At 42.1% G+C, this 15,515-nt stretch overlaps 1 protein-coding gene across 5 annotated transcripts in view; it reads left to right on the top strand.

Moving 5' to 3' along the window:
• LOC111529152 (HAUS augmin-like complex subunit 2) overlaps positions 1-14,799 on the top strand; it is an 18,824-nt gene extending 4,025 nt beyond the window's left edge. For 2 of the 5 annotated variants that reach the window (XM_023195992.3, XM_023195993.3), the window contains exons 2-5: positions 5,569-5,661; positions 8,536-8,668; positions 11,334-11,442; positions 14,175-14,643. In XM_023195992.3, the coding sequence (XP_023051760.1) occupies positions 8,562-8,668; positions 11,334-11,442; positions 14,175-14,384 (426 nt within the window). In that variant the 5' untranslated portion in view covers positions 5,569-5,661; positions 8,536-8,561 and the 3' untranslated portion in view covers positions 14,385-14,643. Of the gene's footprint in view, positions 1-5,568; positions 5,662-6,597; positions 6,668-8,535; positions 8,669-11,333; positions 11,443-14,174 lie in introns of all 5 variants that reach the window. The other 3 variants (XM_023195989.3, XM_023195990.3, XM_023195994.3) reach the window with 3 other exon arrangements.
• The last annotated feature ends 716 nt before the right edge of the window (positions 14,800-15,515 follow it).

The following is a 15,515-nucleotide window of genomic DNA, read 5'->3' as shown; positions in this document are numbered from 1 at the left end:
GCGCGGTGGCTCAAGCCTGTAATCCCAGCACTTTGGGAGGCCAAGACAGGCGGATCACGAGGTCAGAAGATCGAGACCATCCTGGCTAACATGGTGAAACCCCGTCCCTACTAAAAAATACAAAAAACTAGCCTGGTGAGGTGGCGGGCGCCTGTAGTCCCAGCTACTTGGGAGGCTGAGGCAGGAGAATGGCGTGAACCCGGGAGGCGGAGCTTGCAGTGAGCTGAGATCCGGCCACTGCACTCCAGCCCGGGCGACAGAGCGAGACTCCGTCTCAAAAAAAAAAAAAAAATTAAGACTACTGAATTCCTGCTGGCAAGAATTTTTTAAAAATTCAGTGATTCCTAAAATTATTATTTGGTACAACTCTTCTAGAAAACATAACTTGTTTGAAGTTTTGTTTCAGTCCATTGGAGAGTGATTTGGTGAAAGAAAGGTAGGGCTGTCTGTAGGATAATGGGGTATTGCTTTAGTTTATTCCCCTAGGGACTGCTTTAGTGGCCTTACATTCTAGATATTTTTCCAGCAAGTGTGAGTGAGTCATGGAGTCTTGACCAAAGCTTGGTCATTGCTTATTGGCAATTAATAAGATCAGGGTCTGGATCTACCAAAAAAAAAAAAAAAAAACCCACAGAATCTACTAATTCTACTTTCTTAACCTGTGTCCTACTCTCCTCTACGCCTACTCTCCCATTTGAGAGCCCCTGCTCTTAAATTCTCTGCTATACTAACCTCCCTTTTAGTGTCTCTCAGCTAGAATTCAGTATGAAAAGGAAGGGATAGGAAAAAGAAGAAAGGGTGCCCACAAATTACAAATTTATATATACATATATGGTATATAATGTTACCAGGATTTTTATTTTAAGTGTAAAGATTCTGGATTTCAGCTTCTTCTTGTGCCTAGCCACGGAATAAACAGAAATACCCTGAATAGACTCCTTTTTCTCAGGATCCTTTCATTTTCAGGATACTTTTGCCCTCTGGGGCATGTAATAGCAATATATAACAACAATAGCTAAAGGAAAAGACTTTTCTATATTCTCGAATCCCTGATGTTTTTTTTTTCTTTTTTTTTAATGTGTTAAACTAAGTCTCAATCCTCAAATAGTTATACTTTCTATTTGTTATAGAAAATAAGCCTCCACCTCCCTAAGTGCAGGGATTACAGGTGAGAGCCACTGCACCTGACCATCTTTCTTTCTTCTCTCCTTTTTTGTTATCTGCTTCTTAAACATTCTTATTTTTCCTCTGGTTTCTCTTGCATGTTCTTAGCTAAGCACCATTACTCTATTGTTGAACCCTACAGTTTACTAGTTTGCCAGATACACAACTAAGATTAGTGTATAAGCATGGAGAGAGGGAGATATACCAGGGAACAAGTTGATTACAATGTGATACATTGTAGAAAATGTTTTATGCTCCTTTACCTCCTGAGAGAAAGAAAAAAGGGCCAGCTCATGTGATGGAAAGACAGTGGATTAGATGTGTTCTCACTTCCACCCTTGCACACATTGGCAGTGTGAAGTTGGAGTAATACTTTCCTGTTTCTCAATTTTGCCATCAGTAAAATATCTTGTTACCTACTTCAGCGAATGGCATAACTGTCCAGTCACGTGAAGCAAAATCCTTGGAGTATTAACTGGATTTTATCCCTTATTCACCATATCAACTTAGATTTGTCAATTCCATCTTTGCAAGAACTCCGTCTTTTCTTCCTTTCCTTTTTAACTGTTATTGACCTAGTCCACATTCTCATCCTCACCTGGAATACTGTAGCAGCCACCTGTTGAAAATATCCAATCTCTCTAGTCCATTGCTCCACTAGTGTTGTTTATGTTAGCTAGTTACCAGGGTTTTCCTTCTTTTTTTATTGTGGTAAAATACATATAACATATAACATAAAATTTACCATTTTAACCATCTTAAAATGTACAATTCAGTGGCATTTACTATACTCAATATTGTGCAACTATTTTCAAAAACATTTTTATCAGCCCAGATGTAAACCCTGTACTATTCCCTATTCCCTCCTCCCTCTTCAGTAGTGTTTTTATTTTGTTTGTTTTGTGGGTGTATTTTTTTTTTTTTTTTTTTGAGAGAGTCTCACTCTGTTGTCCAGGCTAGAGTGCAGTGGCACGCTCACGGCTCACTGCAGCCTCGGCCTCCTGGCCTCAAGTGATCCTCCCACATCGGCCTCCCTAATAGCTGGGACTACAGGCATATGTCATCATGCCTGGCTAATTTTTGTATTTTTAATAGAGACAGGGTTTCACCATATTGGCCAGGCCAGTCTCCAACTCCTGATCTCAGGTGATCTACCCACCTCCACCTCCCAAAGTGCTAGGATTACAGGTGTGAGCCACCACACCCAGCCAGTTTTATTTTTCATACTACCCCAGTTAAATATCCCCACCTTCCCTGCCACCGCTGAGACAGGGTCTCACCCTCTTGCCCAGGCTGGAGTTACAGTAGCATGATCACAGTTTACTGTATCCTCAATCTCCCAGGCTCAAGGGATCTTCCCACCCCAGCCTCCCAAGTAGTTGGGACTATAGGCACATGTTACCATGCCTGGCTAATTTTTTTTTTTTTTTTTGAGACAGTCTCACTCTGTCACCAGGCTGGAGTGCAATGTGGCGTGATCTCGGCTCACTGCAACCTCCGCCTCCTGGGTTCAAGCAATTCTCCTGCCTCAGCCTTCCGAGTAGCTGGGACTACAGGTGTGCCACCATACCCAGCTAATTTTTGTATTTTTTAGTAGAGATGGGGTTTCACCATGTTGGCCATGACCATCTCGATCTCCTGACCTTGTGATCTGCCCCCCTCAGCCTCCCAAAGTGCTGGAATTACGGCTGTGAGCCACCATGCCCGGCTGCCTGGCTAATTTTTTTTTATTTTTTGTAGAGACAGGGTCTCCCTGTGTTGTGCAGGCTGGTCTCAAACTCCTGGGCTCAAGCAGTTATCCTGCTTTAGCCTCCCAGAGTGCTGGGATTACATACATGTGTGAGCCATCATGCCAGCCTGTATTTCTAAATAAGTATTATGTATGATTGTATTACTTCTTTACCAGAAAATGTTCAGTTGCTCCCATTTTCTGCAGTATGATTGTTGAGCATAGCACTCAGGATCGTCTGTGATTATGTGGAGACTATGTTTTCAGCTACCTCTTACCCTGTTTTCACATATATGCTAACACTGGTGGTTACTGAGCATTTATAATGTTTTTGATCTTTCTATCTAGAATACATTTTTCTTCCCATACATTATGAGCCTCGTGAGGGTAGACAGCTTGTTTCATATTTGAATATTCCATTGCCTAACTCAGTAAGTGTTTATAAAATTGGTTATTTTTGGACAGTAAACTTTTACTATGAAGACCAGAGAGTAAATATATAAGGCTTTGTGGGCCATATGGTTGCAACTACACAACTAGGTGGTTGTATAAAGGCAGCCAGAGATAGCATGTAAATGGATGAGACAAGTCACTTTCCAATAAAACTTTATTTCTAGACCACAAAACGTGAATTTCATATCATTTTCTTTGTTTTTTTTTTTTTTAGACGGAGTTTTGTTCTGTCGCCCAGGCTGGAGTACAATGGTGCGATCTTGGCTCACTGCAACCTCCGCCTCCCAGGTTCAAGCAGTTTTCCTGCCTCAGCCTCCCAAAGTAGCTGGGATTACAGGCACCCACCACCACACCCAGCTAAATTTTTTTGTTTATTTTTTTTGAATAGAGACAGAGTTTCACCATGTTGGCCAGGCTGGTCTCAAACTCCTGACCTCAGGTAATCCGCTTGCCATGGCCTCCCAAAGTGTTGGGATTACAGGCGTGAGCTATCACGCCCAGCCTTTTTTTTTTTTTTTTTTTTTTGAGATAGGGTCTCACTCTGTCGCCCAGACTAGAGTGCAGTGGCAATCTCAGCTCACCACAACCTCTGTCTCCTAGGCTCAAGCAATTCTCCTGCCTCAGCCTCCCGAGTAGCTGGGATTACAGGTGTGCACCACTACTGCCTGACTAATTTTTGTATTTTTAGTAGAGATGGGGTTTCACTATGTTGGCCAGGCTGGTCTTGAACTCCTGACCTCAAATGATCCACCCACCTCAGCCTCCCAAAGTGCTGGGATTACAGGCATGAGCCACTGTGTCCAGGCTGTTATAAAATATTGTCTTTGATTTTCTTTTTCCCAACAATTTGAATATATAAAAATCATGCCTGGCTCTAATGGGCTGCATTTATTTCATGGACTATAGTTTTCCAATCCCTGGCCTATCTGATCTCTAAAATTCTTTGGCCTGGGCACGGTGGCTCACGCCTATAATCCGAGCACTCTAGGAGGCTGAGGCAGGTGGATCACCTGAGGTCAGCAGTTGTAGACCAGCCAGGCCAACATGGTGAAACCCCAACTGTACTAAAAGTACAAAAAAAAAAAAAAAATAGCTGGGCATGGTGGTGATAATCCCATGGTAGCTGGGAAGCTACTTGGAAAGCTGTAATCCCAGCTACTTGGGAAGCTAAAGCAGGAGAATCAATTGAATCCAAGAGGCAGAGGTTGCAGTGAGTGGAGATCATGCCATTGCACTCCAGCCTGGGTGACAAGAACAAAACCCACTGGGTGGCTCACGCCTATAATCCCAGCACTTTGGGAGGCCTAGATGGTCAGGTCACAAGGTCGGGAGATTGAGACCATCCTGGCTAACACAGTGAAACCCCGTCTCTACTAAAAAATACAAAAAAAATTTAGCCGGGCGTGCTGGCAGGCGCCTGTAGTCCCAACAACTCAGGAGGCTGAGGCAGGAGAATGGCCTGAACCTGGGAGGCGGAGCTTGCAGTGAGCTGAGATTGCGCCACTGCACTCCAGCCTGGGTGACAGAGCGAGACTCCATCTAAAAATATATATATATATATGTATATTCTTTGCTGTGCTAGCATTGTAGAAAATGCGATGATAGAGAAAATTATGGATGAAGTCTAGGGATGCACAATACTCAATTCTGAGATAATGTGCATGGACTCATGGAATGAAAGGATAAAAAAGAAGGGGTAACCTTTTGAAAGAATAATTATGCCTGGATACAAATAATCCTTTAACTGAAAGATAAGAATGTGAATATACACAGTATGAATGACTTGTAGCCAACTGAGGTCATTTAGCGAATCAGATAAATGATTCCATGAAGGGGAAAAGTATTTGATTTCAACCCCAGAAGCTCAGAGAGACTGGGCCTGAGTCATTTGGAAAGATAGAGGTGATTCTCCAACAACTTTAGTCTTAGAATCCTTTGATAAACTATCAGTAATACAAATCTATTTTGTATGATACCTTAGGAAATAATACAAAGGGAGTGTGTTGTTTGTTTCTCTTATTTTTTTTTAATATTTGAGCAAGTGATTTGTGATGGTGAAGGTTCTAAAACAAGAATTACACATTGCTACTGTTTTACTTTGTACTTCAAAGGCAGTGTTGGACATAATATATTCTCATATTTTAGACTATGAGCATGCTATTCCAATGTACATAGAAACTTTTTGTGACATTCTGCTACTTTCCTTGTTCGTTTACCAATAGGAGATGTTAAACTTGTCTAAGAAAACAGCTTCTTGTTTTGTGAACTTCACCAGACTACAGCAGATCACAGACATTGAAGCTGAAATCTACCAGGTAAATCATGTTGAGCTTTTCACTTTCTTTTTTTTTTTTTTTTTTTTTGAGACAGTCTCATTCTGCCACCCAGGCTGGAGGCTGGAGTGCAGTGGCACGATCTCGGCTCACTCCTAGCTCCGCCTCCCAGGTTCACACCATTTTCCTGCCTCAGCCTCCTGAGTAGCTGGCACTACAGGCGCCCACTACTCCCACTGGCTAATTTTTTGTATTTTTAGTAGAGACGGGGTTTCACCGTGTTAGCCAGGATGGTCTCGATCTCCTGACCTTGTGATCTGCCTGCCTCGGCCTCCCAAAGTGCTGGGATTACAGGTGTGAGTCTCCGCGCCCAGACTGAACTTTTCTCCTTGTACTTCTAGTATAGGAAAACAAAAACAAAAGCTGGCCAGGTGTAGTGGCTCACACCTATAATCCTCGCACTTTGGGAGGCCAAGGTGAGAGGACTGCTTGAGCCCAGGAGTTTGAGACCCCGTATGGGCAACATAGGGAGATCCCGTCTCTACAGAAAAATTTAAAAAGTAACCAGACATGGTGGCACACACCCGTAGTCCCACCTGTAGTCCCAGCTACTTGGGAGGCTGAGGTGGGAGGATCACTTGAGCCTAGGAGGTCGAGGCTGCAGTGAGCCATGTTTGCGCCGCTGTACTCCAGCCTGGGTGACAGACGGAGACCCAATCTCAAAAACAAAATGTGATCTTCCCATCTCAGCCTCCCAAGTAGCTGGGACTACAGGTGCGCACCACCACACCCAGCTAATTTTTTATTTTTAGTAGAGATGGGGTTTCACCATGTTGGCCAGGCTGGTCTCGAACTCCTGACCTCAGGTGATCCACCCACCTCGGCCTACCAAAGTGCTGGGATTACAGGAGTGAGCCACCGTGCCTGGCCCCGGATACTCTCTCATTGAGCTAAATGTTACTTTTGTTCCTCATGTAGAAAAACCTGGAAATTGAACTCTTGAAACTAGAAAAAGATACAGCAGATGTTGTTCATCCTTTCTTTTTGGGTAAGTGGTTTGGTTTTAGTTAAGTGGATAATCACTGGAATTTCAGCTTTTTCTTGGATTACTGTAATAAGCACCAGTCAGTCAAATTATGATGCACTGTCGTTTTTCCAGGTGTTGTTCCAAAGCTAACGAAGTCGTCTATTTCTATGCTGAAATAGAAGTTCTGTTGGCTTGAGTGGTACAAACAGCATAAAAAGTGACTAAATTGGCTCTTCAAAGTCAGGAGAACTTGAAAGAAAAGTCTGAGGAACTTTCAGATTAAAGGAGACTAAAGAGACATGACAACTAAAGCACTGTATGATCATGGATTGATTTTTTTTTTAATGAGATGGGGTCTTCCTATGTTGCCTAGGGTAGTCTTGAATGGCGCAAGCAATCCTCCCAAATCAGCCTCCCAAGTAGCTGGGATCACAGGTGCATACCACCATGGCTGGCAATGTATTGAATATTTGACGAGAAAGTTTTCTTGTGGCCAGGTGTGGAGAGTCACGCCTGTAAACCCAGCACTTTGGGAGGCCAACGTGGGTGGATTGCTTGAGCCCGGGAGTTCAAGATCAGCCTGGGCAACATGGTGAAACCCTGTCTCTACAAAAAATACAAAAACTAGCCAGGCATTGTAGCATGTACCTGAAGTACCAGTTACATGAAAGTCTGAGGCAGGAGGATTGTTTGAGCCTGGGAGGTCGAGGCTGCAATGAGTTGTGATCATAGCACTTCACTACAACGTGGGTGAGAGTGAGACCCTGTCTCAAAAATTAAAATTCTTTTTGCTGTAAAGGACATTATTGGGATACTTAGTGATGTTTAAATATGGGCTGTATTAAATATTGGTAGTATTGTATCAATGTTAAATTTTTGAATTTGATAATGTGCTGTAGTTGTATATAGGAGAATGTTCCTGTTCTTGGGAAATACATGCTAACGTTTCACAGGGAAAAAATATCTGTCTGCAGCTTACTCTCAAATGGATCAGCAAAAATAGAGAGAGAGAGAGAGAGAGAGAGTGAGAGAGTAGAGAGAGAGAGAAGGAAGATAAAAAGAAAATGTAGCCAAATGTTAACAATCAGTGAATATAAATTAAATGTCTATGTGAGTTCACCGATTTTTTTGAAACTTTTCTGCAAATCTGAATTTTTTCAAAATAAGAATTTTAAAGAAAGGTCAATTGGTAGCCATTAACTGAATGGGGAAAATAATGAGATAATCAGAAATAGCTTGTAAGATGACTTTAAGAGTGTTACCCTGTCACCCAGGCTGAAGTACAGGTCACTGTAACTTTAACACCTGGTTTCAACTGATTCTCTCAAGTAGCTAGGACTACTGGCATGTGCCACCATGCCCAGCTATTTTTTTTTTTTTCAATTTTTTTGTAGAGATGAGGTTTTACTATGTTGCCCAGGCTGGTCTCAAACCCCTGGCCTCAGTTCTCCCAGTTCAGTCTCCCAAAACACTGCGATTACAGGTATGAGCTAGCGCACCAGCTAAGGTGACTCTTTTTCGATAGTCTTTTATAGACTATTAGAGTCAGAGATAGGAAAAAAAAACTTTGTGTTAAGAATACAGCTCTGGCTATAAGAACTGAATAAGAGGTAGAGATGAGAAACACAGAGAAAGAATTTAGCACTAGATTTGGTTATCACTAGGAAAAGAGATAATAGAAATATATTACATATACAAAAACCGACTAAAAGAAAATTGTTGAAAATGAAATTGGTATTGGTATTAAAGATAGCAAAGAGGAGACAGGAGGGTAATGATGGGATGAATTTTTGACATTGGTGGTGTTAAACCAAGGCAAAGAAGAAATTATTAGTGATTCTGTTATTTGTCCTATTGCTAACTGTCATTACTGTTTTTAATTTGTATAGCTCAGAAGTGTCATACTCTGCAAAGCATGAATAATCATTTGGAAGCAGTGCTGAAAGAGAAGAGATCCCTTAGGCAAAGACTGTTGAAACCCATGTGCCAGGAAAACTTACCTATTGAAGCTGTTTATCACAGGTTAGACTGAAAAGTAGAAATTAACAGTTACACCTGTTTTCTCAGTTTACTTTTTGTTTTGCAGTTACTGTGCAGCAGAATTCATAAAACAATTAGTGATTCTATTTGTTAACATTATTAATGTTGATATATTAAACCAAAAAGAAAATCGTTGCTTTTAAACCACTATACCTATGGCAAAAATAAAGAATTTGGCCATTGTGTTTTGGGAATTACAAATTATGACTTTAGTGAAAGAAATTCGATCCATAACATGTAACAAAAATTGTATGTGAAGTAAATTCATTGTTGTAAAGTAAATTCATTGAGTTAATGTTGCCTATATGTAAAAATTCTATTGTGGGTGTTTAACTGGGGCAGATAAAAACACTATCAACTAAGGGAGGAAAAAACCTGGATTCTGTTCTCATCTCTACTGTTTATATGCCTCAAAGCCTTGAGCAAATGATTTAAATTTTTCACTTGGTTTCCCAATAAATAGAATGGAGATGACTTATATTGCCTTCTTCCTCACAGTATTACAAGTATCAAATTGAAGATGTAGATTATGACTAATGATAAATACCAGCCTGGGCACCATGGCAAAATCCCACTTCTACAAAAAAAAAAATGAGCAAAGCATGATGGCACACACCTGTATTCCTAGCTACCTGGGAGGCTGAGCTGGGAGGATGACCTGAGCCCAGAAGGTCAACTCTGCAGTGAGCTGTGATTGCACCAGCCTGGGTAACAGAGTGAGACCCTGTCTCAAATAAATAAGAAGCAAGCATCTGGGGATCTCATTGCTAACTTTCTCCACCAATGCCTCACTAGCTTAAGCAAATCAGTATCTTCTCTTAAGTGTCAGATTTTTTATTTTGTAGGAAAACAGTAGATACACAAAAACTTATTCTTCCAAAAAAAGAAAACAAGGCTGGGCACAGTGGCTCACGCCTGTAATCCCAACACTTTGGGAGGCCGAGGTGGGCTGATCACTTGAGACCAGGAGTTCGAGACCAGCCTGGCCAACATGATGAAACCCTGTCTCTACCAAAAAATACAAAATATACTGGGCATGGTGGCACATGCCTGTAATACCAGCCACTGGTGAGGCTGAGGCAGGAAAAATCACATGAACCCAGGAGGCAGAGGTTGCAGTAAGCTGAGATTGTGCCACTGCACTCCAGCCTAGGCAACAGAGTGAGACTCTGTCTCAAAACAAAAAACAAAACAAAACCCCTTTCCTGTGGCTATATTCAGTATCTCTTTAGTACATTATCATTACCCTTAGCATATACATTGTACTACATCTAAGAACTGGGCAATGATTTGAAAGAGTTTTTGGAAATGCAGAGATTCAAAGTAGCTTTCTATGTAGGCTATTTCAATGAAGTACATTTATCCTTATTGTCTTCATTCTTCACAGAGAATGAGTAGATTGAAATGGAATGAGGCCGGACGTCATAGCTCATGCCTGTAATCCTAATAATTTGGGAGGCCAAGATGGGTGGATCACTTGAGGCCAGGACTTTGAGACCAGCCTGGCCAACATGACAAAACCCTGTCTCTACTAAAAATACAAAAAGTAACTGAGTGCAGTGGTGCACGCCTGTAATCTCAGCTACTCAGGAGGCTGAAGTGCAAGAATCACTTGAACCCAGGAGGTGGAGGTTACAGTGAGCCGAGATTGTGCCACTGCATTCCAGCCTGGGCAACAGAGTGAGACTCTGTCTCAAAAAGAAAGAAATGGGGCCGGGCGAGGTGACTCATGCCTGTAATCCCAGCACTTTGGGAGGCCAAGGCGGGCAGATCATGAGGTCAGGAGATCGAGACCATCCTGGCCAACATAATGAACCCCGTCTTTGCTAAAAATACAAAAATTAGCTGGCCATGGTGGCATGTGCCTCTAATCCCAGCTACTCAGGAGGCTGAGGCAGGAGAATTGCTTGAACCCAGGAGGCGGAGTTTGTAGTGAACTGAGATTGCACCACTGCACTCCAGCCTGGTGACATAGTGAGACTCCATCTCAAAAAAAAAAAGGAAACAGAATGGGGTTTTTTAATCTAGGGAAATTCCTTTACTTTTTTTTTTTTTGAGATGGAGTCTCGCTCTGTGGCCCGGGCTGGAGTGCAGTGGCCGGATCTCTGCTCACTGCAAGCTCTGCCTCCCAGGTTCACGCCATTCTCCTGCTTCAGCTGCCCGAGTAGCTGGGACTACAGGCGCCCGCCACCTCACCCGGCTAGTTTTTTGTATTTTTTAGTAGAGACGGGGTTTCACCGTGTTAGCCACGATGGTCTCGATCTCCTAACCTCGTGATCCGCCCGCCTTGGCCTCCCAAAGTGCTGGGATTATAGGCTTGAGCCACCGCACCCTGCCAGAAATTCCTTTACTTATATGAGAAAATGATTATGATTAACATTGAGGTTTCTTTAACATTAAGTTGGATTCCACATATGATTACTGTTGTCTCTTTCCATTTTTTTATTGGATGACAGGTTGCTTAAAGTGAAAGAGAAGGACCTTTTTTTAATCACTAATATTTCTATGAATGCAGAAAGGTTGTTATTGGCTCTCTAGGTTGATTGTAATTCTTATCTCAAATTAAAAGTCCTGATTAAAGGAAAAGAAAAAGAACGCAAAACATTTAAACTTAAAAAAATGGTTGACTTTTTTCTTTCTCTTTCAGATATATGGTACATTTGCTGGAATTGGCTGTGACTTTCATTGAGAGATTAGAAACCCACCTTGAAACAATTAGAAATATTCCTCATTTAGCTGCAAACCTAAAGAAAATGGTGAGTATTAATATAACTATCTTTAGTTATTTGATACTAGAATCTTAGAGGTATGCTCGCCCAGTTTAGCTTTTTAATAGCTAATATTACGAGCTAGTTATTTTTTAAATCAAGAAGTGTTTTCTTGGCCAGGCATGGTGGCTCACGCCTGTAATCCCAGCACTTTGGGAGGCCGCGGCAGGTGGATTACTTGAAGTCAGGAGTTGGAGACCAGCCTGGCCAACATGGTGAAACTCCATCTCTACTGAAAATACCAAAATTAGCTGGGCGTGGTGGTGCGCACCTGTAATTCCAGCTACCCAGTAGGCTGAGGCAGGAGAATTGCTTGAAACTGGGAGGCAGAGGTTGTAGTGAGCCGAGATCATGCCACTGCACTCCATCCTGGGCAACAGAGCAAGACTCCATTTCCCCAAAAAAAAAAAAAAAAGAAGTGTTTATTTATTTAGACCTTGGATTTAGCATTTTCTTTTTCATATAATTTTTCTTTAGAAGCCATTTTAAATTATTTTATTCCAACATTTAATAAACGTGTGTTGCCTTCATTGTGCTGTGGCTATGCTACATGTATTGTGAAAGATAGATATGACCAAACCCTGCCTTCAAATTCTCAATGTTTGGTGAGACAGCTATAAAATATGTATTTTCTACTTTATAGGATTGTATTTGCATAATCGATACAGCAGAGAATTATAAAGAGATGCCATCTATTGAGCATAGAAAAGGGAGGAATTACTTCCAGTTTAGGAGGATTCTGAGTAGGACAGGGGTAGGAAGACTTCAATTAAGTTTTTGTTTTGTTTTTTAAATAGAGATGAGTACTCACTGTGTTGCCTAGACTGGTCTTGAACTCCTAAGCTCAAGTGAGGCACCTGCCTCAGCCTCTCAAAGTGCTGAGATCACAGGCATGAGCCACCACGTCCGGCTTCAATAAAGATTTATTTAGGTGTTGGCAGTAAGCCGAATCTTTTTTTTTTTTCTGAGACAGAGTTTCACTCTTGTTACCCAGGCTGGAGTGCAATGGCATAATCTTGGCTCACTGCAACCTCCGCCTCTTGGGTTCAAGCGATTCTCCTGCCTCAGCCTCCCAAGTAGCTGGGATTACAGGCGCCCACCACCACGCCCTGCTAATAGTTTGTATTTTTAGTAGAGACAGGGTTTTGCCATGTTGACCAGGCTGGTCTCCAACTCCTGACCTCAGGTGATCCACCTACCTCGGCCTCCCAAAGTGTTGGGATTAAATGCCTGAGCCACTGCGCTTGCCAAAGTAAGCTGAATCTTAATGAACAGTTGAAATTTGGGCATGCATCAGAAAGAATAGGTTGGCCAAAAGGAGCAATGTGAGGAAAGACATATAAGCTAAGTCAAAGAACCCAGGTAGTATGGGGGAAAAGTGATACTCCACTTTGGCTGGTGCCTAAAGGCATTGAGGAGATTAGCTCAGGGTTAGTTTATGCAGGGCCTTAAAAACCAGACTAAGAATCTTAGACTTTACTGTCTGAGTATTGGGGAGCCATTGAATATGTGTGTGTGTGTGTGTGTGTGTGTGTGTGTGTGTGTGTGTGTGTTCTTTTTTTAGAGAAGGGTGCGGAGGAGTGACTTGATTAGAACTGTGCCTTAATCATGGAGAAAATATTGGATAGAGCAGACTGAGCCTTGCTACTCCTAAGTATTGGCAGAGAGTATCAGCATCGCTTGGAAGCTTGTTTTAAATACAAAACTACAGACATCATGCACCCTAGACCTTCAGAATCAGAATCTATGGTTTAACAAGTTCCTCAGGTGATTCTTGTGCACATTAAAGTTCGATCAGCTCAGGCCAGGTGCGGTGGCTTACGCCTGTAATCCCAGCACTTTGGGAGGCTGAGGCGGGCGAATCACAAGGTCAGGAGATCGAGACCATCCTGGCCAACATGGTGAAACCTCATCTCTACTAAAAATACAAAAATTAACAGGGTGTGGTGGCGCACGCCTGTAGTCCCAGCTACTCGAGGGGCCGAGGCAAGAGAATCGCTTGAACTTGGGAGGCAGGTTGCAGTGAGCCGAGATGTGACACTGCACTCCAGCCTAGCGACAGAAAGAGACCCTGTCTCAAAAAAAAAAGTTTGATCAGCTCTGGGTTAGAAGACTAGGCAGAGAAACCAAAGGCAGAAAAACCTGGAGACTAATTTACAGTCATTCAGATAAAAGATTTAAAGCATAGAAATACAGAAGATAATTTTTTTAGATTTTGGAGATCAAATTTTTAGAACTTGGCTATGAATTAGACAAGGGACACATCAAAGATAATGAAGTTTCTAGTCTGGGTGACTTGAAGGTAAGTAGGATCAAGTGTGGGTTAAAGAAGTTAGTTTGTTTTTTGACACATCTTGCACATGTAGTAAATGGTCAATCATTGTTGAACTGTAGTTAAACTGAGTTTGAGATATTGAAGGTACATCCAGATAGAGATTACCAATAGTCTTAAATGTGGGCCTGAATTTTAGGAGCCTGAAGGAGGTTAGGTTTAGCAATATAAATTGAGGGTCATCTGCATTGAGTGATTATTGAAGACAAAAGAGGTGAACTCAAAAAGAGTAGGTTTGTACTATAAAGTGGGAAGGCATAGTTGTAAGGAACTTGTGAAGTAAGGGGCTGGAAAAAGATCAGGTGTTAACCTTTGGTATCAATTATTCATGATATAATGAATTAATAAGAGACATAATTTCTCCTGTTTCCCTTTTCAAATGTTACAGAACCAGGCTTTAGCAAAGATGGATATATTGGTGACTGAGACAGAAGAACTGGCAGAGAATATACTCAAGTGGCGTAAACAACAAAATGAAGTTTCGTCTTGTATCCCCCAAATATTAGCTGAAGAAAGTTATCTTTATAAACATGATATTATTATGCCTCCTTTACCTTTTACTTCTAAAGTTCATGTCCAAACTATTAATACCAAGTAGTCATCAACTTTATTTTTGCTTAATTATGTGTAGTCATATGACGTCTATTTCTAGTTGACTGTAACATGGGTATTAATAGTCTTTGCTGCTAGTAATACTGAAAGAACCTGCTTTATGTTGGAGTATCAAGATCTCAGGTTAATTAAGACCAAACTGACTTTTCCTTTGTTTTTCGTATATTTTTATTCTACCTTTCAGTAAAACTAGAGAAGATAAAAAATAGCCATGACAATTTATTAACATAAGTGAATTAACCATTTCTCAGGCAGAAAATTCTCTTTTTTAAAAAAATGTGTGTTTGGCCGGGCGCGGTGGCTCAAGCCTGTAATCCCAGCACTTTGGGAGGCCGAGACGGGTGGATCACGAGGTCAGGAGATCTAGACCATCCTGGCTGACCTGGTGAAACCCCATCTCTACTAAAAAATACAAAAAACTAGCTGGGCGAGGTGGCGGGCGCCTGTAGTCCCAGCTACTCGGGAGGCTGAGGCAGGAGAATGGCGTAAACCTGGGAGGCGGAGGTTACAGTGAGCTGAGATCCGGCCACTGCACTCCAGCCTGGGCGACAGAGTGAGACTCCGTCTCAAAATAAAATAAAATAAAATAAAATGTGTGTTTATGGTCTGGTGTGGTGGCTCACACCTGTAGTCCTAACACTTGGGAGGCTGAGGCGGGCAGATCGCTTAAACCCAGGAGTTCAAGACCAGCCTGGGTAACATGGTGAAAGCCCGTATCTACAAAATATACAAAAAAATTTGCCGACCATGGTGGTGCGTGCCTGTAGTCCCAGCTATTCAGGAGGCTGAGGTAAGAGGATCACCTAAGCCTGGGAGGTCAAGGTTGCAGTAAGCCATGATCACACCACTGTGCTACAGCCTGGACCATACATTTCAAAAACAAAAGTGTGTTTCTGGCCAAACACAGTGGCTCATGCCTGTACTTTGGGAGGCCTAGGTGGGCGGATCACGAGGTCAGGAGTTCAAGACCAGCCTGGCCACCATGGTGAAACAACTGTCTCTACAAAAAATACAAAAATTAGGCTGGGCGCAGTGGCTCACGCCTATAATCCCAACACTCTGGGAGGCCAACCCAGGTGGGTGCATCACCTGAGGTCAGGAGTTTGAGACCAGCCTG

Source organism: Piliocolobus tephrosceles, unplaced genomic scaffold (genome assembly GCF_002776525.5).
Source record: "Piliocolobus tephrosceles isolate RC106 unplaced genomic scaffold, ASM277652v3 unscaffolded_110, whole genome shotgun sequence".
Lineage (NCBI taxonomy): Eukaryota > Metazoa > Chordata > Mammalia > Primates > Cercopithecidae > Piliocolobus > Piliocolobus tephrosceles.
Note: the sequence above shows the minus strand (reverse complement) of the source record. Positions and strands in the feature narration are given on the sequence as shown.